General features: G+C 45.4%; 2 protein-coding genes across 2 annotated transcripts in view; one reads left to right on the top strand and one right to left on the bottom strand.

Annotated features, from left to right (window-relative positions):
• LOC149365327 (WD repeat-containing protein 76-like) overlaps window positions 1–15791 on the top strand; it is a 25598-nt gene extending 9807 nt beyond the window's left edge. Inside the window, exons 7-14 of the mRNA XM_089541943.1 lie at window positions 2180–2340; window positions 5475–5628; window positions 5970–6122; window positions 6375–6490; window positions 7915–8013; window positions 11308–11457; window positions 12265–12318; window positions 12965–15791. Coding sequence (XP_089398069.1) covers window positions 2180–2340; window positions 5475–5628; window positions 5970–6122; window positions 6375–6490; window positions 7915–8013; window positions 11308–11457; window positions 12265–12318; window positions 12965–13220 — 1143 coding nt within the window. The 3' untranslated portion in view covers window positions 13221–15791. The remainder of the gene's footprint in view (window positions 1–2179; window positions 2341–5474; window positions 5629–5969; window positions 6123–6374; window positions 6491–7914; window positions 8014–11307; window positions 11458–12264; window positions 12319–12964) is intronic.
• Window positions 14470–22725, bottom strand: LOC149365326 (uncharacterized). Its single transcript, XM_089541933.1, has 4 exons — window positions 21892–22725; window positions 20922–21045; window positions 19499–19657; window positions 14470–17998 (listed from the first exon to the last, which is right to left on the bottom strand). The coding sequence occupies exons 1-4, from the start codon at window positions 22081–22083 to the stop codon at window positions 15582–15584; spliced, it is 2892 nt and encodes a 963-aa protein (XP_089398059.1). The 5' UTR covers window positions 22084–22725; the 3' UTR covers window positions 14470–15581.

Here is a 22725-nt window from a genome sequence, read left to right as displayed (position 1 = left end):
AAAGGTTTAATGGCCCAATAGGCATATTCAGAGTCATGTATTTTTCATACACACAGGGCTGTTGTATGAAAAAGAGAGAGAATGCATTGAAGCTCTTTCGACTTTCTGCGAAAATGCCCATCGGAAGTGAGGGAGCCGACCTACGTGCGGTGCAGACTATCTGTGGGCTGTGAGACCTGTATGTGGGGCCTCCAAGTGCTGATCTGAACTGTGATCGTGTTGTCTCTCAGCTGTTGCTTTTAAGCAGCGACTCTGTAACACCTGCTAGGAGTGCGCACCACGCGCCAGCACCACCTCGCATCAGGCGTCGGAAAGGGGGACCCATTTCCATGTGTCTCATGCTAGCTCTCCTTCGTACTCATGCCACCGCACTTGTTTATCGAATTTCACGCGGAGAAGGGCGGCTGCGGCAGTTGCAGTCAGTTCGAACTATTTCTGCAGCAGAAGTCAAGAGAGATATGTGTCCTCCGATTAGAGAGATCTAGCGTAACACAATGCGCTTCTGCGGGGAGCCATCGTGGATGCGTAGATCGCCCTAAGAACGTCACAAGGCGTCAGCCGGCTGTTTGCGCATTTACCCTGTCGGGGCCAATCAGCGTGTGCACACTTGCGGCTGCCGCAGCCGCTCTTCTCTGTGTGGAATTCGCTAAACAAGCGGGGCTGCCGGAGTACTAAGGGGAGATAGATTGAGACATGAGATGGGTGTCCCTTTCAGACGCCTGATGTGGGGTGGTGCTGGGCACTGGGCATGTGATGCGTACGCCTAGCAGATGTTGTAGAGTTTCTGCTTAAAAGCAGCAGATGGAGACTCCACTTATAGGTCTCATCTAGGGGTGTGCGAATATTCGAAATTTTCGAATATAATTCGAATATTATGTTTTTAGTATTCGTATTCGATTCGAAATCCAAGTATTCGTGTTGTTTCGAATATTCGACCCGACGCGAATATTCGTACCGAGCCGAATATTCTATTGCGAGTACTGGCGTTCATTTCGGCCCGCAAGTCCTATCGACAGAGACGTAACAATATGGCGGCGCCCAGAGCAATGCGTAACGTTGGGCCATGCAGTAGCTGACTACGCTGGTGAGCTCTTATACCTGCGAAGCTGGTATAGTCAGAGCTGTGCATGAAATACCTTGCAATACGAGCCAGTTCAGTGCCAAGTGAGAAGGCATTTTTGGGGCTGCAGAAGTCGCTTCAGCTAGAAAGGGAACTACTTCTGCCTGACCATGTGGAGCAGCCGGTTTACCTTCACGACAACCTTTTATGTTCATCCCAGCAACGCGTTTTTGTACTTATGGCAAGCTAGCCTTAATCCATGCTGTGTACTAGCCATCTTCTCTGATATTTCTACTCTTCTAAGATTAATGTTCGAGACTTTGATACTTTTTGTGCAGCCACACATATATTTTGTGTTCATTCCATCACTGATAGTTGAACTGTGATGTTCTAGGGTGCTCAAATAATGTTTTGTAGTGGTTAAATGCGTATGTCCTTGGTTATTCGATATTCGATTCGATATTCGGAACCAAGTATTCGTATTCGATTTGTATTCGAAAAATTTGATATTCGCACACCCCTAGTCTCATCACATCCCACAGATACGTTGACACCACACGTAGGTGGGGTCCCCCAATTTCTGATGACCTTTTGCAGAAAGTCAACACAGGTTTCATGAGTGTGACAAAGCAATGCATTCCTTTTTTTTTTCTTTTCTTTTTTCATGTAACGGCCTTGTGTGTTAAAAAAATACATGGTTATGAAAATTCCTTTTGTGCCGTTCAACGTTTTTGTACGCTAGAAATTCGAAATATTCGGTTCGAAATTATTCGAAGAAAAATGCTGCATTTGCTTCGAATTTGCTTCGAACCAAAAAATCGCTATTTGCACATGCCTACTTTTATATCTATTGCAAGTCTGGGGCTATGCCCAGATAATGTTACTTACGTTTTTTGAGCTAGTCACAAATCTGCTGAGGTCTCCAACCTTTTCTTCTTCATGGCTCTAATAGATAAGTCATGGGAGACATTCAGATATTTTAGTGGTCATTATTATCTGCAGTGACTGTGTTTTGTATAGCCTTGGCCAAGGTGGTAATCTTACGCTGTAAAAAAAAAAAAATGTGTATTGTCTGTCAGTTGTATTTGACTTTACTCAAAAGTCACTTTACTTTTGCAGCCGCAGGAGCCAGCTGAAATACTGACAGGACCGCTGGAGTTTGACAAGGTCCTTACCCGTGGTATGGACGGTGAAGACTCCAAACCTTGCCTCTATGAAGACATAGTAAAAGAAGAGCTGTACCAAGTCGCCCCAGAGCCTTTGACGAGAAATGCGGAAAGGTTTGCACTCCTGTTTTTTTTATTATTATTATTTTTGTTTGTTTGTTTGTTTGTTTCATAGAGTTTCTTACTATTACCTAGAGGGAAAGCTGGCAAGCCGTCTATGGGAGTTTGCATGGAGACCCCACGTGACCACCTCAGCCACCATGGGCGCTCAAAGCATCATGGGGCGGTGAGCTACGTGTTGCGGAACTGTAACTTTTGGCCAAAAAATAATAAAAAAATAAAGCTGTTTGATAGCTACAAACGTCCTAACATTCAGTATCTTGTCTAATGATTGCAACAAACGAGCAGAAAATCATTTAAGTGCAAAGTTTGCCTAAAATAAGACATGACTAGCTTTCCTATTGGCCAAGTGATGAACACTAAAAAAACTAATATTTCGTAATTAACAGGCGCACTTTTAAAAGTAAATATGTTTTCAAAAAAAATGTTGTTGTTTAGATACTTTAAGAGGTTTTTTAATGGCATTTCGGAAGAGTAAAACCTTTTATTGGCGTCGTGTGTCGTCGCGTCTTCACTACTATGGCTTTTGCACACTGCGTTCGCGCGAAAGTCGTCTGCGCACACACGAACTACGTTTTCGGAATGAAACGCCTTAGTACTGCCACTCTGTGTTCCCGAAAAACTACGACTGTGCCGCAACAAGTAGCTCACCGCCCCATGATGCTTTGAGCGTCCATGTTGGCTGAAGTGCAGCGCCGCCAGCTTTCCCTCTAGGTAGTAGTAAGAAACTCTATTGTTTGTTTAGCTCAATGGTGTGAAGTACCTGTCCTGACTCAAACCGCAGTCACAGTCGAAACATATTCGTGGTCACTTCAGTGGTGTGTCGGTGCCACTGCGTACAATGAAATCTCAATACTTTGTATTATACGGGGCCTCCAAGAATCATTTGTACTAATGAAATATTGTAGTAATGAGACTCAGTAATTAAAGCTAGTAATTATACTGCGCAACGAAAATACTGTACCTTTATGAAGGGCACACACCCAGGAAGGCAAGTTTCAAGCAGGAACATATAACGAGAGGTTTTTTGCTCTTTTATTTGAAATAATCTGATTTTCTTTTGGCGGGTGTGGCACTTGGCTCCAGGAGAAACACTTCTGATCAAGCACATGATCACAACGTCCGATGGAAATGTGAATCTTGACGATGGAGGGCAGAACATCCGCATTGCACACAGGTTCATCAGCTTGGCCCGTGGGCGGCTCAGCGTCATTGCCATCCTTTGCCGTGGTGTTTATCCTGAATACTGGTTATGATGTCTTGTACATTGAGCTCCTCTGCTGACGTCCGGGCTGCTTTGTTCTCGACATGGTCACCAGAAGTAACGGAAGCCAACAGTCACTGAAACCAAGGAGCATAGGGGATGTCTTTTCTTTTATTAATTTTGTAGCTTTTATGGGTATGAGTATGAGTTTATTTCAAACAAGCATGTTTACATACATGTTTGAGGTGTATGGGAGTAAAAGCCGCTCAAGAGCAGCTTGACAAAGCTCCCATTACCCTTCTATACTCGGCAGTGCAGGACAGAAAACACAGATTACACTAAAAGATAACAAAAATCAACCAGAAGCAGTGCAGTACAACCAAAATTGTGCAAATACAACAATACAAGACATTATTATATGTTCACTTTATAATGGTACTCATGCAATAAATATACAAGTGCATTAGAAAAAAAGTTCTTTTAAACTTTTAAAAGAAAAAGAAGAGCTGGTAATATTTTGTTCTGTAACTTTAAATTTATTTAATGTGTATGGCAAAGCTTAGTAAAGTGTTTCAAAGCCATAGTTCGTGCGTGAATGTGGAACGTGCCAGTGTTTGCGGCATCGTGTTGTGTAACTTGAGGGATTTTTCATTTAATTTAGCGATGTCTCTAAATAACATATTGTTTTGTTTAATCTGAACTTTATAGGACCTAAGAATGCGAAATTCATACATTTTTTCGATCTCCATGATGTGGTATGTTGAGAAATAGGAGCTAACGTGTGACATAAAAGATACATTCACTATGGCTCTCATCGCAGCCTTCTGCAATTTCAGAAGTTTATTTTTACAAGTAGACATTGTGGTTCCCCACACCAAATTTCAGTAGTAGTTAATGTGAGACCCGAATAAAGCATGATATATTGCGATCTTTGTTTTAGTTGGTAATGTGCGCTGAAATTTCCTTAATACTCCTACAACACGAGCTGGCTTAGTGGTTATCAGGTCCACGTGATTGTTCCACAGCTTGAATTCGTTAAAATAAACGCCTAGTGTTTTTACAGCACTCACTATTGCTATTGTGTTATTACCAAGTGTCAAGGTGAGGTCAGTCGCAAGATACACATTTTTAGCTCTGAATATGACTCAATATGAATCAATGAATATGAATCAATGGGAGGTTAATACTAACAGCAGAAAAAATACGACCACATGCTGCTGGTGGGATCCGAACCCATGACCTCCGAATTTCGCGTCCAGTGCTCTACCAACTGAGCTAAGGCGGTGGCTGTCGAATCTTCTGCTTTCAGGGGCAGTTGTGTGTAGTGTAAGCCAACCTTCACCAGCGTGTTCACCAGCCAGCATCCCCCAGCACACCCTACACAGCTGAGCATTGTTTCAAAAGCTGCTGTTTTCTTTCCCCATTTATTTTCTCACCGCTTTGGTGCTGCTGAGCCATTTCCTTTATGGTGCCTCGATGCCCGTACTTCTGCATGGTTCCATTCTTCCAGTGCAACAAAACTGCGCGCTCGTCACGTGCTGTCCGCTGTTTGTGTGTTAAACCTCCACACGCGCGACAGCGCCGCTTATGATGGGTGTGACACGGTGGTGGTAGAGGTCCACCGTATCACGAAAGACTTTAAATTTATTGGAGTTTTGGCTAAACTAGTTCGAACTGGTGAGTTCGAACAACTCACCAGTTTATCTGAGAGAAGCATCCTACAGTGCGTGTTTAATTGCGGAACACGCTGTAGTGTTAACTGACTCCAGGGAGAAAAAGTTTGTTACATGTTTCAGGTAATCTGAAGTTGTTGCACACCTAATAAAGGTGGCTGCAGGTGAACCTTTATGTAAGTAAAAGTCGCTGCTGGATTCACTAAAGTGCATTTACTGGAATGTTTTGTTTTTTTTCCTTTCCTTTGCAGGATTGTGAGCAGGCTCTCAGACTTGGTTGCTGATGACACCACAGTCCAGAAAGTGCTCCCATCTCGCATCACAGCGATTGCAGTTCACCCTTCACTGACCGCCACCATGGTCTTTGTTGGTGACAAACTGGGAAACTTTGGCTTCGTAAAGCTGGTGAGAACAACTCTTGTGTAGAAATGATCCATCCTAACAGCATGTTTGATGACTGTAATTTTACTTGGGGAGTAGTGGGAGCAGGCATAGCGCAAGGGTTGCGTTGTGAAACAGTTGTGTGCTGGTCTTACCTGGATGCAGCCTTCCTTCAGGAGCCCGTTTGAATTAATGCGAGACCTGTAGCGCCGAATTAGTGAGCGTCCGACGCCATAAACTTGCATGGGCACTGGCCAGGACTGAGCTAGCTGTTCGAATTATCCGGGTTTCCGATTTCTGAAAATTGTTGACAGTTGCAACCAAGTGCGCGAGTTGTTTCTTTTCTTTTCTTTGTTTGTCTTCAGGGGACAGGTGAGAATGTGGTCGAGGCATACAGACCACATACATCTGGCCTGATGTGCCTGAAGATTCGTCCTGAAGACCCTCAGAAGATCTACTCCAGCAGCTACGATGACACCTTGAGGTGTGCTGACATCGAGCGAGGCATTTTTGATGAGGTAATCATGTAGTTTGTTTTGATAAGATCAAGTAATTTAAATTAGGAGTCAGAACTTTCTACTGCTTCCTGCTTTGTCGATTATCATCATAGTCATTTGAAAAATGACTTTTTTTTTTTTTTCATATTGCTTTGTGTGGCCAGTGTAGCACTTGTTAGGTGAAGTGAGCTTGCTTGCAGTGAAACTTGCATATCCGACAGAGGTATAAAAATGTTAACCAGGCCTTATATGGGTACAAATGCTCTCTTGCAGCTCTACCGCTGTTCCCCGGATGCCGGAGTGATGTGCTTTGACTGGATGCAGGACAGAACCATGATTGTGTCCCACAGCAACGGCCAGGTTTCTTTCGTGGACATCAGAGCGGAAGAGTGAGCTGCTTCTCTGTTCCATCCATTGCTATCATACTTACTCGAATCTAGGCCTGAAAATTGAAGGCCAAATAAAAAAAAAATTTCTCGAATGTAATCCGGCCGAAAGACAATTGAGAACGACGGCAGGGACAGCACGCAAATGGCATTTATTTCCATGAACCTGCTTCCATTCACTCGCCCTTGTCATCGCCGACTTCCTTATCACCGCCCTCTTTGTACAGTGTTCTGTGCCATCAAGTGCACTGGAAATGCATCCCACTTAGAAACGAGCACGCAACCAAGCTTTCCGGATCTCATGCTAGGCTGCAGCGATCCAGCGACGTGAGCTTGATGCGGCCTGTTGGAGTTAGCTTGCACATTCGCTGGTTTCATGGAATGCCTTGCTTTCTTGCCAGCTTTCTCGCTTTGGCCTGTAGCACTTCTGTGGTCACTGGAAGTGCCGTCTGACCTCCGCGATTTCACGAACTCTGCCATTGCTGATTCTACTTCACGATGGCAGCCTTTCCTCAGGCCCGTGAAGGCCCTCCTTGTTGCGGAGCAAGCAAAAAGTTCATCATGCTGTCCCCTCTAGTGGTGAACATTCTTTTCGTGCACGCTGAAATCCCAACCAGGTTGCAGGTTTGAAGACTGCTCTGCGGCGAGCACAACTTTTCACTCGAAGGTGGCACAATCATGACACTCTGTTTGATGCCATGATGTTGGTGGAAAACCACATGTGAAAACTTGCACTGCTGCTGAACGTGACCACGCCATCAAACGAAGAGAAAACGAAGCAAAAATGGCAGCCAATACTCGTTTGTGCTTTTATCGGCATCACCTATGGAGAGTAACAGCCACTGTGCCGTATTCTATCGGTGTTTCGGGGGGGGTCACCTGCTTGCTACTTTTTTATGCGTTTTCTGCGTATTTTATGAATACAACAACAAAATCCTCGAACCTAAACCGACTTAAGAGCTTCATAACTTGTGTTTTTAAAGAAACTATCGGCCTATACTCGAATATATACAGTATGTTGTGTCGAATGCTTATGAGTTGGGGAACCCTGACAGCTTTCACAGTGTGTCGAGAAACTCCATGTGTCTTTGCTTCCACCCTTACCTACCCAACATGCATGCAAAAAACAATAGAGAAACGTGAGATGCAGAATCCCTCACATTGCCTCGGTTCGGTTTATGACTGGCTGCATAGTGAAAAAGCCTGCTACTATATAAGCAATTGAAGCATAGCTTTGTTACACTGACGTTTGACTGTAAATTTCTTTCTGGAACTGATTTTTCATTTCGATTAACATTTCGTTTGTTTCCCACAAAGCAGGTGCCTCAAAACTCGAAACAGTACTTTGCCTCTAACTCTGGCAAGGTCGTGGCCGCCGCTTTGGTTTTCCACTCACTTCTGGTTGCGCAAACTTTTCTGCCCACTAGGAAGCAGACTGGCTTGTACGATCTGCATGACCGGAAAGTGAGGACCATCGATGCCCATCCCATAAACAGCTCCTGGTTCCTGACTGGAAGCACAGATGCGTGAGTATGCCTGAAGAACTGAGAAGTTAGCCTGATTTATTTGTCCTGTAAATTGTGTTTAGTAGTAAGCAAAATCTTGTTACAAGAGACACTTAGTTATAAGAGACATCTGAAAGTGGTTTGGTTGGTTTTCCTATGTTTGCCATATTAACAACACTGCATACAAGAGACATGGTTATAAGAGACACTCGGTTACTAAGGACAACATTTTTAGGTCCCCAGAGTAAATTCTTTACTATTTAGAAGAGACGCAACCCAGGTACGCTCACGCAACGCGGCCGACATCGTACCAACTCGTATGTGCTGCACTTTTCATTCCCTTGCCTCGATTCTGTTCCTTTCTGCAGCTGACCAAATGTTTTAGGGGAATCCCCCAAGGTGGAGTAGATTTGTAATAAGGGAGTAATTACTCACTGATGTCCACCCGAGCGCAGCCATACGGCTACAAAGGAAAGCCATACAGCTTTCTTAGAAACTTCGTAGTTAAAGAAAAATTCATCCTGGTCTGGGATTCGAACCCGGAACCACCGCTTCACCGGAGCAGTCACTCTACCAATTGAGCTAACCGTGACGGCAAGCTTATGGTAGGGCAAGAGCGAATTGAACAATAACTCGAAGTGCAGGTGGATATCACACATCACATAGTTGCGATTACTGTCTCGCTGCACCAAAATTGCCGCCACAGACTGCATGCCGCGTCCGCATGGAGAGATCGTTTGTTCTGCAAAATGAGGCCAGGAAAGACACTTTTGTTCAAGTCTGATGCATGCCATGGCGGGCAGCAGTTGAAGGAGTGCATCAGCATCCTTTTTTGTTGCAGTATGCCAGAAACTAAGAAGGAGCGTCTCCTTGGTATTGGGAAGTCGAAACAACCCTGTTGTTTCAGCCACTGGCATCATATTCTCGTCACGTACGAAGCAAACCAGAATGCACGTATGACATCCAGCATTTTCAACTCCTGGCTACTAAAATTTGCTCAGAAGATGAAAGCTCAGAATTGTGATGTGCTTCTCTTTGTGGACAATGCCTCTTGCCACACCAAAGTTCCTGTGCTCAAAGCCACTAAAGTTATTTTTTTCCCTCCAAACTCTACATCCCACCGTAAACCAACAGACCAAGGGATTGTGCACTTTGTGAAGTTGCAGCATAGAACAAGGTTGATAGCATGTCTGTTCAACATGCAGCAAGATCGTGCAACAGTAGTTGACGTGAAGTTTGCTGTTCAGGTGATTTCAGCCGTCTGGAATGGCCTGGGAAGTGAAGTTGTGGAAAACTGTTTCAGAAAAGCAGGCTTTAAATTTGGTGACATGATGGAAGAGGGGCCTTATATGGATCCTGTGGAAAACTTCCTTGAAAATGAAGCTTGGGCGAGCATGCAAGAGACTGCAGAGGTACCAGAATCTTTTGAGGAGTTCGTATCTGCAGATGCGGACCTCATGTGCTCTGAAGAGCTCACAGACCATGCAATCCTTGCGCAAATAAATGGTATGTGTGCCATAGAGGGTGAACCAGAGGAGGAGGAGGATGACGTCGAGGATGTTGCAGGGGAAAAAGTGCCAGCATTTGAGGATGATGAGCATCTGAGAGTGCTTCAAAGGTGTTGTGAGCAACAGGAAGGCCTGCAAAGCGAAATGCTTTACCTACAGAAGTTGGGAAGGAAGCTAATACACTCTGCATTCACAAAAAGACAAACTACTATGAAGGACTTCTTCAAGCCATCCTGAACAATCTCCTGTTAATGTGCATGAATGTGTTTAAGTGCACTCATATGCTGACGTGCAAATAAACTTATCTAGTCCAACTCCTCAGTGTTTTTTAGAATTTTTGGTTACAAGAGACGTTGGTTATAGGAGACATCTTTCCCGGGTCCCTTAAGTGTCTCTTGTAATGAGGTTTTACCTAGTAGTACTGGTTAAATGATGCTCTTCTGGCTCATTTGTAGTTGTCCTGAAGTCAACAAGTTTTGCCTTATAAGGCAGTGTTAAGGCATTCGTGCCTAAGCAGCTGAATGGGAATTTTAATGTCATTGCATTTTTTGTTTGTATCATTTTTACTTGTGTTCGTTTTCCCATTTCCATTTAGTGTGCCATCTCTGTGAAAATATATTTTTCTCCTTGTTTCCCCGCTACAATAATGCCCCAACAAGCACTGCAGGTATCAGAAAAAATAATAATCAGAATAAATAATAAAAAAAAAACATGGGCCTGGCAGAAAAAATGCCCGAAGACGTTCCTTGCTCTTCCGTTCGTATTTTAGAGCACAGCTCTTAAGTTCCCTTTTCTGGGTTGCGCCACGTAACCATCCCCGGTGTAACAGCAAATGAGAGTACTGCTGCTCACTCATAGATAGCGCTACTGGTGCGTCTAGGGGCTTTAGGCATGCCACGCATGCTGTTGTCCATCGCCACTACATGAGCGGAAGTAGGGTGGCTAGGAGAGGTGAGGTCTGTCTGTCTGCGGCAGCATGCGCCCATGTGCAGCCTCCTCGCAGTCACGCCATGCTCCTCTCTGTGGGTGGGTGGCGCTGTGAATTGTGCTGCACATAATAGATTGTCCGCATTGGCCTCGCCACTCACAGCGTTGTCTTTCTAGTGTAAACCATCTGCTTATATAGTACAGCGTAGAATAGTCTCAGCCAGTTCTTTCTGGAGAATGAGCGACACAACTGGTGGAAATGCTTCTGCTGTTGCTGCTCATCGCCGCCGCCGAGAGGACCCTGGAGATCGCGGCGCTGAAATTTCACTCTTTGCCCACTTGTACCTGATGCAACACAGCCACTCAAGCTTCACTTGGTACCAAATGGCTGTTTGTCTGTATTCCACGAGAGGCTTACAGGATTGCCCACTGAGTGGCACATCATTTAACCACCTCACCACTGGACCAGGAGTGGTATGAGGACTCCCAAGGATTTATTAATATAAAGTAGGGAATTACCAATTCCGCATATACTGTATGTGCACTAACCCATTAACACTAATTGCCAATTCCACATATATGGGCATTAACCCATTAACGCTATCGCACTGTATCCTTACGGCGGAGCTTAAGTCTGATTTCACCAATCTTGTCGGAAGCCTGCTTGACCTTGAAAACCAAGGCTCAGACTGAGTGTTAGTGCACCTAATTTGCATTTTGCCTCACCACGCTAAATTTAATCGGCCATATTTTTTTACTTCATCATGTTTTGCTTTCATCTTTTTTTTTTCTTCCATCTATTTGGGTTTTGCAGTTTGTGTTCTGCTTACGTGTGCATCCTCCATCCTGCCTTACCTCACTTCCGGTGTCACGTTTCCAGGAAAGTGAAGCTATGGGACTCCCGAATGATGTCCAAGCGGAGACCCACACCACTGGCGATGCTGACACACAACCGTTCCTGCTCCGGAGCATTCTTTTCTCCAGTCAAGGGAAACAGGATTGTCACAACGTCGTTTGATGACACCCTAAAGTATGTTGACTGCATCATCAAATCATTGCAGTAAAACCTCGTTAATTCTGCATTTAAAGGGGTATAAAAAATGTCCAAATTATCCAGATGTCAAATTATCGAATGGCTCCCCCAAAACTACCAAAAACTGTTTGCGTGAAAGCGAAATTTATTTGGTGGGAACCTGGCCAATAATTACCTCCTTTTAAGACAAAAACTGCGCGACAGCAGTGACTTCTCGCAGTTCTTTCATATGTTTCCTTCGTGCACGCTGTCAGGAGTGTCGGAAGCAAAAAATGCTCCACAATGGTAGGGTCTCCTAGGCTGCTTTCAGCGTGTGACATGGTGGCGTAAGAGCTTTTTCACATGCGGTGTGGGATGTGAGAAGGATAGCGTGAAGTGTCGACATGTTATAAAAACGGAAATACCACGCGGGCAGAAACGAGGGAAGTGTGAATTGGCGCTGAAGCGCCAAGGTGCCTTCAAAAAACAAACAAAAAATGAGCGACATGGACATTGTCGTGCTGAGTGGTGCAGCTTGACTGACTCGCTGATATGCTGAGCCGATAGCCATCTTCACCGTGAGCTAGCAGCGAAGCTCCGAAAACGAAACTACGCGGCCAGACTCTTTCTAGACCTATTGATGGGAGCCTGCTGACCATTTAAGTGCCTGCCTATGTGCGCATATCAAGGGGGCGCGGCACAAGAGACAGTGTAATATGCAATTCAGGCCTGTGGACAAATATCTGCACGATCTCCTTTCGAGCATGTCGTACGTTGACACGGCACCGATTTCCACTATGTGTATTTTTTTTTTTTTTCTTGTAGAGTTGTCAACGACATTTCACCAACTGGAGAGATGAAACAGCTGGTTTCACTCAAGTAAGCATTCCTTGTTGTTTTCATGGTTGTCCATTGCATTTGAATTAAGCTTTCAATTAAGCGTAGCTGTAACAGGGCTAAAGCAAAACATGCGTTCTTACTGGTTTAAAACATCTAAATACCCAGATATTTCATGATGTGTTTACCATTGTTTTAACCGTAATGATGTTTTAGCAGGTCACAATGTGATGCCTAAACTTCACGGCATATGTGTGTGCTTTGCATGAACGAAAGATCGTGGGTACGAATCCCACTCGGTTCACCCTGTTTACTTTTCACCGCAATTACTTTGTATATATAAAAGTCCTTCAGGCGTTTTTGACCAATATGAGCACGGTAGCACCAATTTGTCTTTCACAGTGCCGGTCCCACACGTTGACAAAGCACCGTATATGTGTGTGTGTGTGTGTGTGCGTGCGTGTACACACACACACATACACAGGAATCAAGAGTGTGATCACACTGGGGTGTCTGAATTACCCTTGCAAGGTCTCGAGGTTGTGATGTCACTACTCTGATGATTAGGCCTTTTTCAGAAACTCCGACACCAGTTAATACATCAATACAGTATTACCTCTGTCTCCTGAATTACAATATGCAGCTGCGACAACCTGTTGCTAATGCATCATTCTTTCCATCCTCAAAGGCACAACAATTTTACCGGGCGATGGCTGTCGCCGTTCAAGGCAGTTTGGATGCCTGGCTGCGATGAGCTGTTCCTGGTCGGCAGCATGGAGCAGCCACGGCGCATTGAGGTCTACTCCAATCATGGCGCACTCGTTTGCAAGTTGATGGGCGAGAGCATCACATCGGTCTCCTCACTTGTAGATGTTCATCCCGAACGCCTCATTGTTGCCGGTGGAAATTCAAGCGGCAGAGTGCAGATTTTCATCGAGCCTTAAGAGTAACTGCAACACCGCTCAACACCTCCGCCAACTACCGCCTCCCACCACTGCACACTTTTTTTTTGGAAGTCTCATGTTCAAGCTGTACTTTGTGGATTTCTGGCTTATCCCATTATCTCAGTTAAAAAAAAAGATAAAGATGCCAGTTGGAAATAGCCAAAATGCAACAGGAGCAAACTGGAATTCCATTGGTTCCAGTTGGTGCCTTCACCAGTCGCTGTTGGTCTTTTTAAAACTGGGCTCAGCACATGCCTTGCTGCAGCTTTGACGCTTTTTTGCATTATGTAGGCAGGTTGTTTTTTTTTTCTTCTCCTTCTTCTCGTTGCCGTAGTTGTGCCAAAATTACTCGAATTTTGTTTTCTTCGTTTTAAGCTTAACTGCCTGCACTGCTTCACGAGAACAGCCACAGCTGAAAAAAAATCCTTTGTATTTTTTCCCAGGAATTTACTTCTCCCGCATTTTTTTTTCTCATTTCTTCCTGAAATGTTGAAGTATTAGTGCTCTTGTGACTGCATTAAATGTGCAGTGCAGCGGAGTTGAAATGGCTTGCGTGTGAGTTTTTCTCCATTTTTTCTTAGTTGAAAGTTGCTGTTTTAGTAATTACTGTAAAAAAATCTGCTGTGAAGGCAGATAGCCTGAGTAGATAGCTATGTAGAAGTGTCAATAAAACGGAGAGTTGAGCTAGTTGGTACATGTTTCTTGGAAAAAACAGCGCTAAACGAAGGACAACGAAAAAGAGTACAAGAGTACAACGCCGGTCCTGTTGTACCCTTTCTCGTTGTCCTTCGTTTAGCGCTGTTTTTTCCAAGAAACATGTAGAAGTGTCAGCTACTTGCTCTGTGCTAGAGGAGGACAGATGCAGTGAGAACGGATGAAGGGCACAGTGCTGTGCATTCTATGCTTGTTTTTATGTTTGTTTCATTTTATGCTATACTACTGCACTTTCTATTTTCCACACCTCAGGAATTGATTAATGTACATATTTCTTGCGTTTTGAGCGTCTTTCCTGTCGTTACCTCTCGTCATTTATGTGCAGTTCACTCATGTCTTTGCGAACTGCTCTGCCTTTTAATGAATAAAGGTCCTTCACTGCTCCCGTGAATGATAAGAGCCAAGTGACTCTGCTCAGAACTATGTAAAAATTTTGGTGGCATTATTGCCAGTAGCTGGTTTCACGTGTAGACCATATCACGGTGTCACAGAAAGCACAAACGCTAATGTGTGGATATGAAACAGTATCTGCCACTTAGTTTGCAACCTTTTATTTAAACTCTTTTTGACTTCTCACAGCATAGTTTCGCCATAGCATATTTCACAGCAGCGTTAACTCAGTGCATCCACAAAATGGCCGTCGCAAGACTATGCTGGAAGTGTATTTTGTTATTAAGACTTATAGCATAGCACATACCACTGCCGCTTATAACTACCATGCGCACTGATGGTGTGCGGGAGTAGTACACACTATGGCAAAAGTCTCGGTTATATGTTGCAGTGATAGATGCTTTGTCACATAAAAGACCCTGCTCAGAGCACCAGAAAAGTAACAATAACACGCATTCAACACAAAGCGAAAGGTGCCATAATCTCTCTTCCACGCTACTCTTTATTAAAGAAAATAACTAAGCTTGGCAAGAAATGCATCTGGCACTAATTCTGTCATTAAAGCTAAAAGAGCAACAAGACAAGGATAAGTTTTAATTTAAAATTTAAAAATGCTCTTATGATGCTACACAATGTCCCCACAGAAGAAGATTGACTAGGCTGTCATTCACAGCAGATAGCGTGAACAGATAATTGCGCTATGTAACGTAAAGTGATATCACGGTAGCAATATACAACTGTGTGCAAGGACTATTGGCACAGTATGACTGCAGTGTATACTAAAAGCAGTGATCTTCACATATGGTACAGAGCTTAACTCTGTGCCTCGTTAGCTCTCTTCTACTCTGAAAGCTGAAAAAATTGCACTTGAACAGCATTGTGACTTCAGCTCATGCGTTGCTCATCAGACTCATCCAAGCTGTTGGACGAAACTAGCACTTGGAACACTTGTCGCACCACAGTCTCTCAGGGCAAGTCTGGTTGTTCCTTTGATATAAAGGTTACGTATAAATCGCCACACGAAACCAGAACAGAGCTTCTAGAGGCATGGGGCTTATGCAAAGCCGTTGCAAGTCGCAGCAATACAGCGTATCCCCCTAACACACAACACCTAGCATGCCGCATTCGGCTGCAGTTATTGACTGTCAAGTTCTGCGCACATACTTGTGTAGAGAAATGGCACACTATGTAGTCTGTCTCCAAAAAATCGCACTGGCTGGTGCACACTAGCGGAGAACAATAAAGGAAAAGTGGTCTTCAAGACGTTGCGCTGAGTCCTCTTGGGAACCTGTGCTTTCCCTTGAAGTGCAAGCCATTCTCGCCATTGGCACACAGTGGTCTCAGCAGTGTGAAGTCGGCCTGGTCGTCACCATCGTCGAGGTTCGCCAACTGGTAGAGCGACCGGTCGGGTGGCCCGCCGTCCGGAGCGTACTTTTCGCCACGTTTGGCTGCCGCCAGCCAGAGGGCCCCAAAGTTGAGGCAGCACAGCGTGACAACGCTCACGTTGACGTACACCAAGACGGCTGGCTCGCGCTCAATGAGGTGATTTGCGAGGAATGGCAGCGCCATCTCTCCAAAAGCGGCGCCGAGCAGAACGACAGAAGCGGCGCGATTCGTGACACGCATGTGGCGCTCCAGCCAGGCGAGCGACGTCGGCAGGACAGACGCCATGCCAACACCCAAGACACTGACTCCCGTCCAGAGGAGAGACTCCATCCTGTCTGCGCCAGCCACGAGGAGAACAGATGCAAGAAAGCAGATGCCGAGGTCTCCGAGAAGCATGTTGCGGCAGGACACCTTGATTGCAATGGGTATGGCAAGGAAACGTGCTGCTGCAAAGCTGCCCCAGAAAACATACGTGAGTGCATAGCCTCCAGGGTGGCCGGCATATATTTGCAGCAGTTCGCCAACGGCGGCTTCCATTCCCATGTACAGGAAGAAGAAGAGTGAACTGAGCAGGACCAGACTGCGCTTGCCTGATGGGCCAGGCATCTTAATGTCCTCTTCCTGACGTGACCGAGAATCACGCGGGCTCGTGCACAGAAACACAAGGAAGACAACAGACACGATGAACAGGTATGCTCCAAGGATGGCGTAGACAAACTCAAGCTTCCCTATTCTGTTTTCCATGAACTTGTGGGTGATCCACGAGGTGAGACCTGTTTCTCCCGTTGGTGATGCCTGCTCAAGCAGTGTTGCCTTAGTAGTGAGCAAGGGTGGCTTGTTGGTGGTCTCTGCACTGCTCCCATTCGGCGCATTGTCCTCAGCGGCACCGACTGCTGGCTGCATGGGCCTGAACGTTGTGATTGGGCTAAGAGTTTCAGGGACCAGGCTTGATGGCTTGTGTGAAATGTGCTGCTTTGGTTTTTCAGTGGCCAAATGCTCAACGCCTGGCCCATAGTTTGGAATGGCCTGTTCACTCTTCGTTGGCGCATCGACTGTGGTTGTTTCCTCAGGAGCAACAGTGGCACGAGTTGTTTTCATCAAACTACCCTGCGTTGTAAGCAAGTTCATAGCTTGGGTTGTGCTTTTGGTTTCAGTTGTGACCACACCTTTCATGGACTGATCAGACTGTTTGTGTGTGGTATACACATCATGTTTTTCTGGTGGAGAATCTGTGACTAATGCCACATTTGGTTTAATAGTTGTGGCAATAATAAATCGCTTGGTGGTTATCACTTGGTTCGTGGTTGGTTTTTTGGTTGTTGGATTACCAGTAGTGACTTCACTGGAAACTGTTGATGATGACGTTGGGCCCACGCTTGACAGCACATTTAACGTGGCATTAGTGCTTTCTTGAAGTGTGCTTTCACCTCCTGTTCCGCTGGAATTGTTTGGTACACTTGTTTCTGTCGAGGCGTTTCCATTCGAACTGTATGCCTTGCTGCTTTCATTCAGTGCCAACAAAGGTAGTGACGTTGTCTGCGCCGACACTGGGGCTGCTGAGCTCTGCTTTGACACAGGTGCTGGTGTTGAGCTGGTAGTTGAATTCGGTTTCAAAGATGTTGCGTTGGTGTGCGTAGATGAATTGGTTGAATTGGGACTTGCTGCAATTGCAGGTACTTTGGGTGCCTTTTTCTGAGATTTGCGATCCCACTTGTCCTCCTTTTTTATACCTTCGGCATAGAAGGGCTTGGTCGGTTTCTTGGCCAGTGTAGTTGTGCTCGGGGCTGGTGTCGAAGATGTCGTCTGGTTGCTGTTGCTACTCTCTACTCTTGAAGTGTCATTAGATTCACTGCTTGTTGAGTTTAAGAATGTGTGCTGTTCCGTTTCATCTCCAGCGTCACTTTCGTTGTGTTTGGAGATGTTCGTAAAGGATGGGAACTGAACGTCGGTGCTATTCAGTGGCTCTTCACTGATGCTTCGCCGTGGTCTCGAGACTATGTCCGGTGGCGGCGGCGAGTTCAATAAGTGCGGCACAACATGCGAGTGGTGTCTGCTGACCACAATGCCATGGTGTATTCCGATGGGGGGGATGTGAGCGTACGTCTCGGGTGCAAGGGAGGCATTACCAAAGCTATGCGTTGGCGATATTCCGCTCAGCGACACAGGCGAGAGGAATGGCTCTGCAATCAGCGGAGCAACAAGGGCTCCGAGAGCAAAGCAGAAGTGCAGGGCCTGCATTAGTGGCGCACTGTGACGACCCCACAGGTCCAGGCACCAGACGTTTCCACCTGCAATGGAGACGTTGCAAAGCGAATTTGAATAGCACAGCTTGTAGCGCGGCGCCTGAAAGGTGTTTTCCTAGTTTTCTATCTCTAGGCAAAGTTGCATTGTGCACAGCTATGGTTTAAGTGGATCTGTAATTGGATACAACTTAAGTCTGCAGTAAAGCTCCACCTGTATGTAGAACTGCCACACAGAATTCCTCCGCAATAAAAAAAAAAGTAGTGTGTTGTCAAAGCTGTTCTTGTTACCTAAACAAGAAACTAGCTGCAAGATGTAATTATGCAAGAATTTCAATGCCCCTGACTTGTTTGATATCATCATCATCATCATCAGCCTGACTAAGCCCACTGCAGGGCAAAGGCCTCTCCCATGTCTCTCCAATTAACCCTGTCCTTCGCCAGCCACGGCCACCATATTCCCGCAAATTTCTTAATCTCATCCGCCCACCTAATTTTCTGCCGCCCCCTGCTACGTTTGCCTTCTCTTGGAATCCACTCCGTTACCCTTAAGGACCAGTGGTTTATTTGATATAATCAAACAAAATTTTGGACCTTTCTTAACCACATTCTTAAGAGGTAACAGAGCCTTCAAATCACTAAAATCTCGAAAAAAAAAAAAAACATCATATTTGGTACCTATAAGATCTTTTAACCGCATCCCAAAAAATTTTCTGCGAAATGAGCTCAGAAGTGACAACAAAATATTTTTGTGACTAGGTGCCAAAAAACTTGCTGAAATCTCCGCAAAAATATTCAATTTTCAAGCGTGGTAGCTCGGCTTGTAAACTGCTGCTCGCAGCAGATTGGTGTCACTGGAAAGGTGGTTTCGCTGAAATTTTTTTGGCAGAATCGTGCTTTTAGAATGCCTCCCCACAGCCAAAGACAGTGAACATCATAGTTCTGGGGCATTTTGATGGGCATGAACTGCTTGTATAACTTCAATGCCAGTTTCCTCAAAAGTGTTTTATGACCTGACTGCTCAGCTTGCAAATATAAATAAACGCGTGGTGAAAGGGAGGTGTAGAACAGATGACGTTGCCAAGATTCTATACCGATGTTTCACTTTTGCCTGTGATACCTCCCTTTCGCCACGTGTTTAGTTTGGTTTGGTTAATGGGGTTTAACGCCCCAAAGCGACTCAGGCTATGAGGGACACCGTAGTGAAGGTCTCCAAAAATTTCGACCACCTGGGGTTCTTTAACATGCACTGACATCACACCGTATACAGGCACGTCAGGCCCGTGTTTATTGTAACTCTGGCGAGAGTTTTGTTACTCCGGGTATATATGCAGTGACTTGCCAATTCTCCAAATTAAAGTTCAGCGCTTGTTTGTCCTCGTGTGTTTTTTTGTGCTCTGTCCTCACGATGCTACGTGCAGATGAAAATGATGTTACTCTGAAGGAAAGAAACTTATAAGTGGGGATACACCAGACATCCACTGGAAAGCGCTACAGATTGGCTTAGTAAATGCTAAAACAAATGGAATGTGTCTAGGTTGTGCTTACCTGTATCTAGGAACCCCATGGTGATGCCAGTAATGGCTGAGCATGCCATGAGGGTTGCCAGCTGGGCACAGAAGGGCATCACTATAATGCCAATGGACGTAGCAAAAATACTGAGGAACAGCAGGAACTGTCTGTTATACCAATCGAATAAAAATCCACCTGGACAGAGAGAAATGCAAGAAAAAATTGTGTAATCACTCTGAAATTATAAACAACCTCTGGCCTATCCCTTTATTTTGACTAACGTTTATTAGAAAAAAAAAGTGTCAACTATAAGTGTCAACTGCATAACTGAAGCAAACTTCCAATTAGCCTCTTTCGCAAGACATGGCGCCCTCTGGGGAGTGCATGAAAGTTTATCCACTGTACCCAAAAAGTGGTTGAAAATGCACGCTTGTGAATATCACATGTGCGATCTACTTCCACGAAGCGCCAAATGCGGATGTGAAGTGGCAGGCGTGCGCTGGCAGCAGCTGCTTGCAGCGCTCACTCACAAGCACGGTAAAATCCGGTAGTTAGTTTTCAACTATTGGAGCACGAGAAAGCTGTGCATGTGAAAAAAGGCCATATCAAAAAGATTGATCAGGAACAGAATGAAATCAAGATTCTGCCAAAGGCACTTCTGTATGCCTGCATAAAACAGGCATATCAAAGTGAGGATCCCTGCACCTTTTATACATCGTGGGCTCATTCCTGCCACTTCAACAATCAACCATGTGTGTCATTTGCAGTCCGATGTGTCAGTGTACAGACTACACCCATACTCATGCCGATGGCATGCAGTTACATTTTGTGGTTAGCTATACAATGCCAGACAGACACAGTTAAATGTCAAGGGGTGAAACTCCTGTGACTTTGAGCGCCCTTTAGTAGTGAGTTCCAGCCTCTCATTTGAACGCCTGAGATTTGAACGAAAAGGAGTGGGCTTAAGGGGGATAATACACAACTTTTCATTCAGAAGGGCCTTGCACTGGACTAACAAGGGACACAGGAGTGTGATGGAAGCCTGGTTTGCGCTTCCTAAAGTGTGTTTTCCAGTACAAGTTTTCATTGATCATACCAATTTTCACACTGGCAACAACAAAACGAAAATTGCAAGCACTTTGCATTTAGTCACGATTAAAACATATTTATACATAACTGCAAGCCCTTTATTACCTAACATGCACTAATAACAAAATGGCATAGTAGCATTGTTTTTATGGAATGTGAACACACCTGACACTTGTATTTCATTCTAAAAATCTTTTGCTTCCTCACTGACACCACAAGCCACTTGAAGGTAAAGATAAAATTAGCTTAAACAGTGCACAGAAAAGGGCAACTTGCAGAGCATGGTGCACATACTTCTGACAATGTTTCACCAAAATCCTTTGGCTTTAATTTCAATGACAAAACATTACTCAGAAAAAAAGAAAGTCACCTATAAGGCAGCCGAATATATAGCCGCCATAGCGTGCTGTATAGATGTGTTTTATGTCGGCCTCGGCATTGGTTCTCTTCTGAAGGTCTTGGATCGTTGCTGTTGGTATGGCAAAGCAGAGTCCCTGTGAAATTGAGCACACGCGCTTAATGGCATGTTAACATGAAAAAGGGGAAAAGCTCTAATTTGAGAAAAACTGGGACACACAAGGAGATTAGGTACATAAGATGGAATAGCACGAACAACCTTTCCTACACTATTATTACAAGGTCAGGAACTGCTGTGGGCAAAACAGAAATGATAAGGCTTTTATCTGAAGGTAAGGGAGGGTGCTGCCAAACTAATGAACACTTTGATAACAGGCTGCTGATACTGACAGCATGATAACCTAGATACTAGATTTGTGGAATTCTACCCGTGTTACTCAAAAGACTACATTCGGTCTTTTTACAAGCTGCCAGCACAAGATGGTAGGTTTTGTTGCTTGTACTGCTTCCAACCAGAAGGGCAGAAAGGCGCCTCTCTTACATTTCTCAGACACCAGTTTCACGTCTCTCTCCCTTACTATACCTTCGCTGAGAATTATCTGGATGTGTATATGACTGGACGGTTTGCTTTTCGGCATTCTTTGAAGCACCCTCGGGGTGATGTTCCCCATAAGCCCGTTGGAAACCGGTTAAGTAAGATATCACGCCACTGAGCCTCAAAAAATGGGACAAGCATGCGGTATCCACCAAGAATTTTTGTCAAAATCAAAGCTGTTTCAAACAAAACGAAAGCCTCATTCCATCTCCGTACGGGCAATATCAAACAAGCGTCACACATTAACAATTTAGACAGTTCCAACCGTGATTCTGGCCCACATTGAGAGGTCCGGTGTGCGATTTTGGCATTCGCGGAAAGCTGTCGCTCGTCGCTATCGTTACGGGCTACCGGCGAGCTGGCGATTGCGCAAATGCGGTTGACTCACCAAGCCAAAGAACGACAGACACAGGTTGACAGTCCGAGCGACCGTCAGACGGCCTCCAGAGTTCACGGCATGGTTTCTGGACACAACGCCGTGGCGAGACGAGAGCTTGTTCGTAAGCAGACCGGTCTGATCAAAGACCAGCTCTTCCTCGTCGTCGCTGCGCTGGAAGGAGTCCCTCGTCGAAGCCATCATTTTGAGTTCTGTGTAGTACACAAGTCCGATCGGCCAAGCGCGGTGACTCCCGAACGACGCGTGAACGCCTCTTCACATCGTAACGATCGCGGCAGATGGAGACGCTCCTTCAGCACCTCTTTACGGGTCGGCCTGCTTCTGACGCAGTAAAACGCTGATTGACGTTGAGCATCGTCGTAAACGCGGCACGCACCACACCGAAGAAAGGGTAACGAAACTATTCCGCGCAGGGTGATCGACTGGACAAGGCTCCCAGCGACTTTCCACGCTGGTCGGAGATGAGGCAAATTATTCGACGCGTAATCGATGCCTCGCTCGTCGGGGTTGGGTCAAACGAACTACGCCTCCGTTCTTTCGTTGATTACGCGCAGTGAGCCGCAGTGGGCTCCTGCCAAAGATGCTCGCTGGTCTTCCCCTCTCTCTCTCGTGTTATCTCTCTCTCCCTCTCTCATCATGCAGTGTTGCTCGACGTCTCACCGCTTGGTTCCAAGTTAGGTCGGTAGGCAGAGAGTTGGCGGCTCTTTAGCCTCCATAAAGACATTATTCTTTGTGGTCCGCTTGTTTGTCTCATTGTTTCACGTACGAGCGTGCTCAAGGCACATCTGCGCCGTCGTCTTTGCTGCTGCCGCCTCCCCCGACGCC

This window comes from Amblyomma mixtum, chromosome 1, assembly GCF_055824585.1.
Source record: "Amblyomma mixtum isolate Tamu chromosome 1, ASM5582458v1, whole genome shotgun sequence".
Lineage (NCBI taxonomy): Eukaryota > Metazoa > Arthropoda > Arachnida > Ixodida > Ixodidae > Amblyomma > Amblyomma mixtum.
Note: the sequence above shows the minus strand (reverse complement) of the source record. Positions and strands in the feature narration are given on the sequence as shown.

Excerpts from the sequence above, each read along its gene's own strand:
- LOC149365326 (XM_089541933.1), bottom strand. The coding sequence starts at position 22,083 with ATGATGGCTTCGACGAGGGACTCCTTCCAGCGCAGCGACGACGAGGAA. Across the intron at positions 19,658-20,921 it reads TATATTCGGCTGCCTTATAG|GTGGATTTTTATTCGATTGG; the intron begins GTGACTTTCTTT and ends CTCTCTGTCCAG. Across the intron at positions 17,999-19,498 it reads CATGGGGTTCCTAGATACAG|GTGGAAACGTCTGGTGCCTG; the intron begins GTAAGCACAACC and ends TCTCCATTGCAG.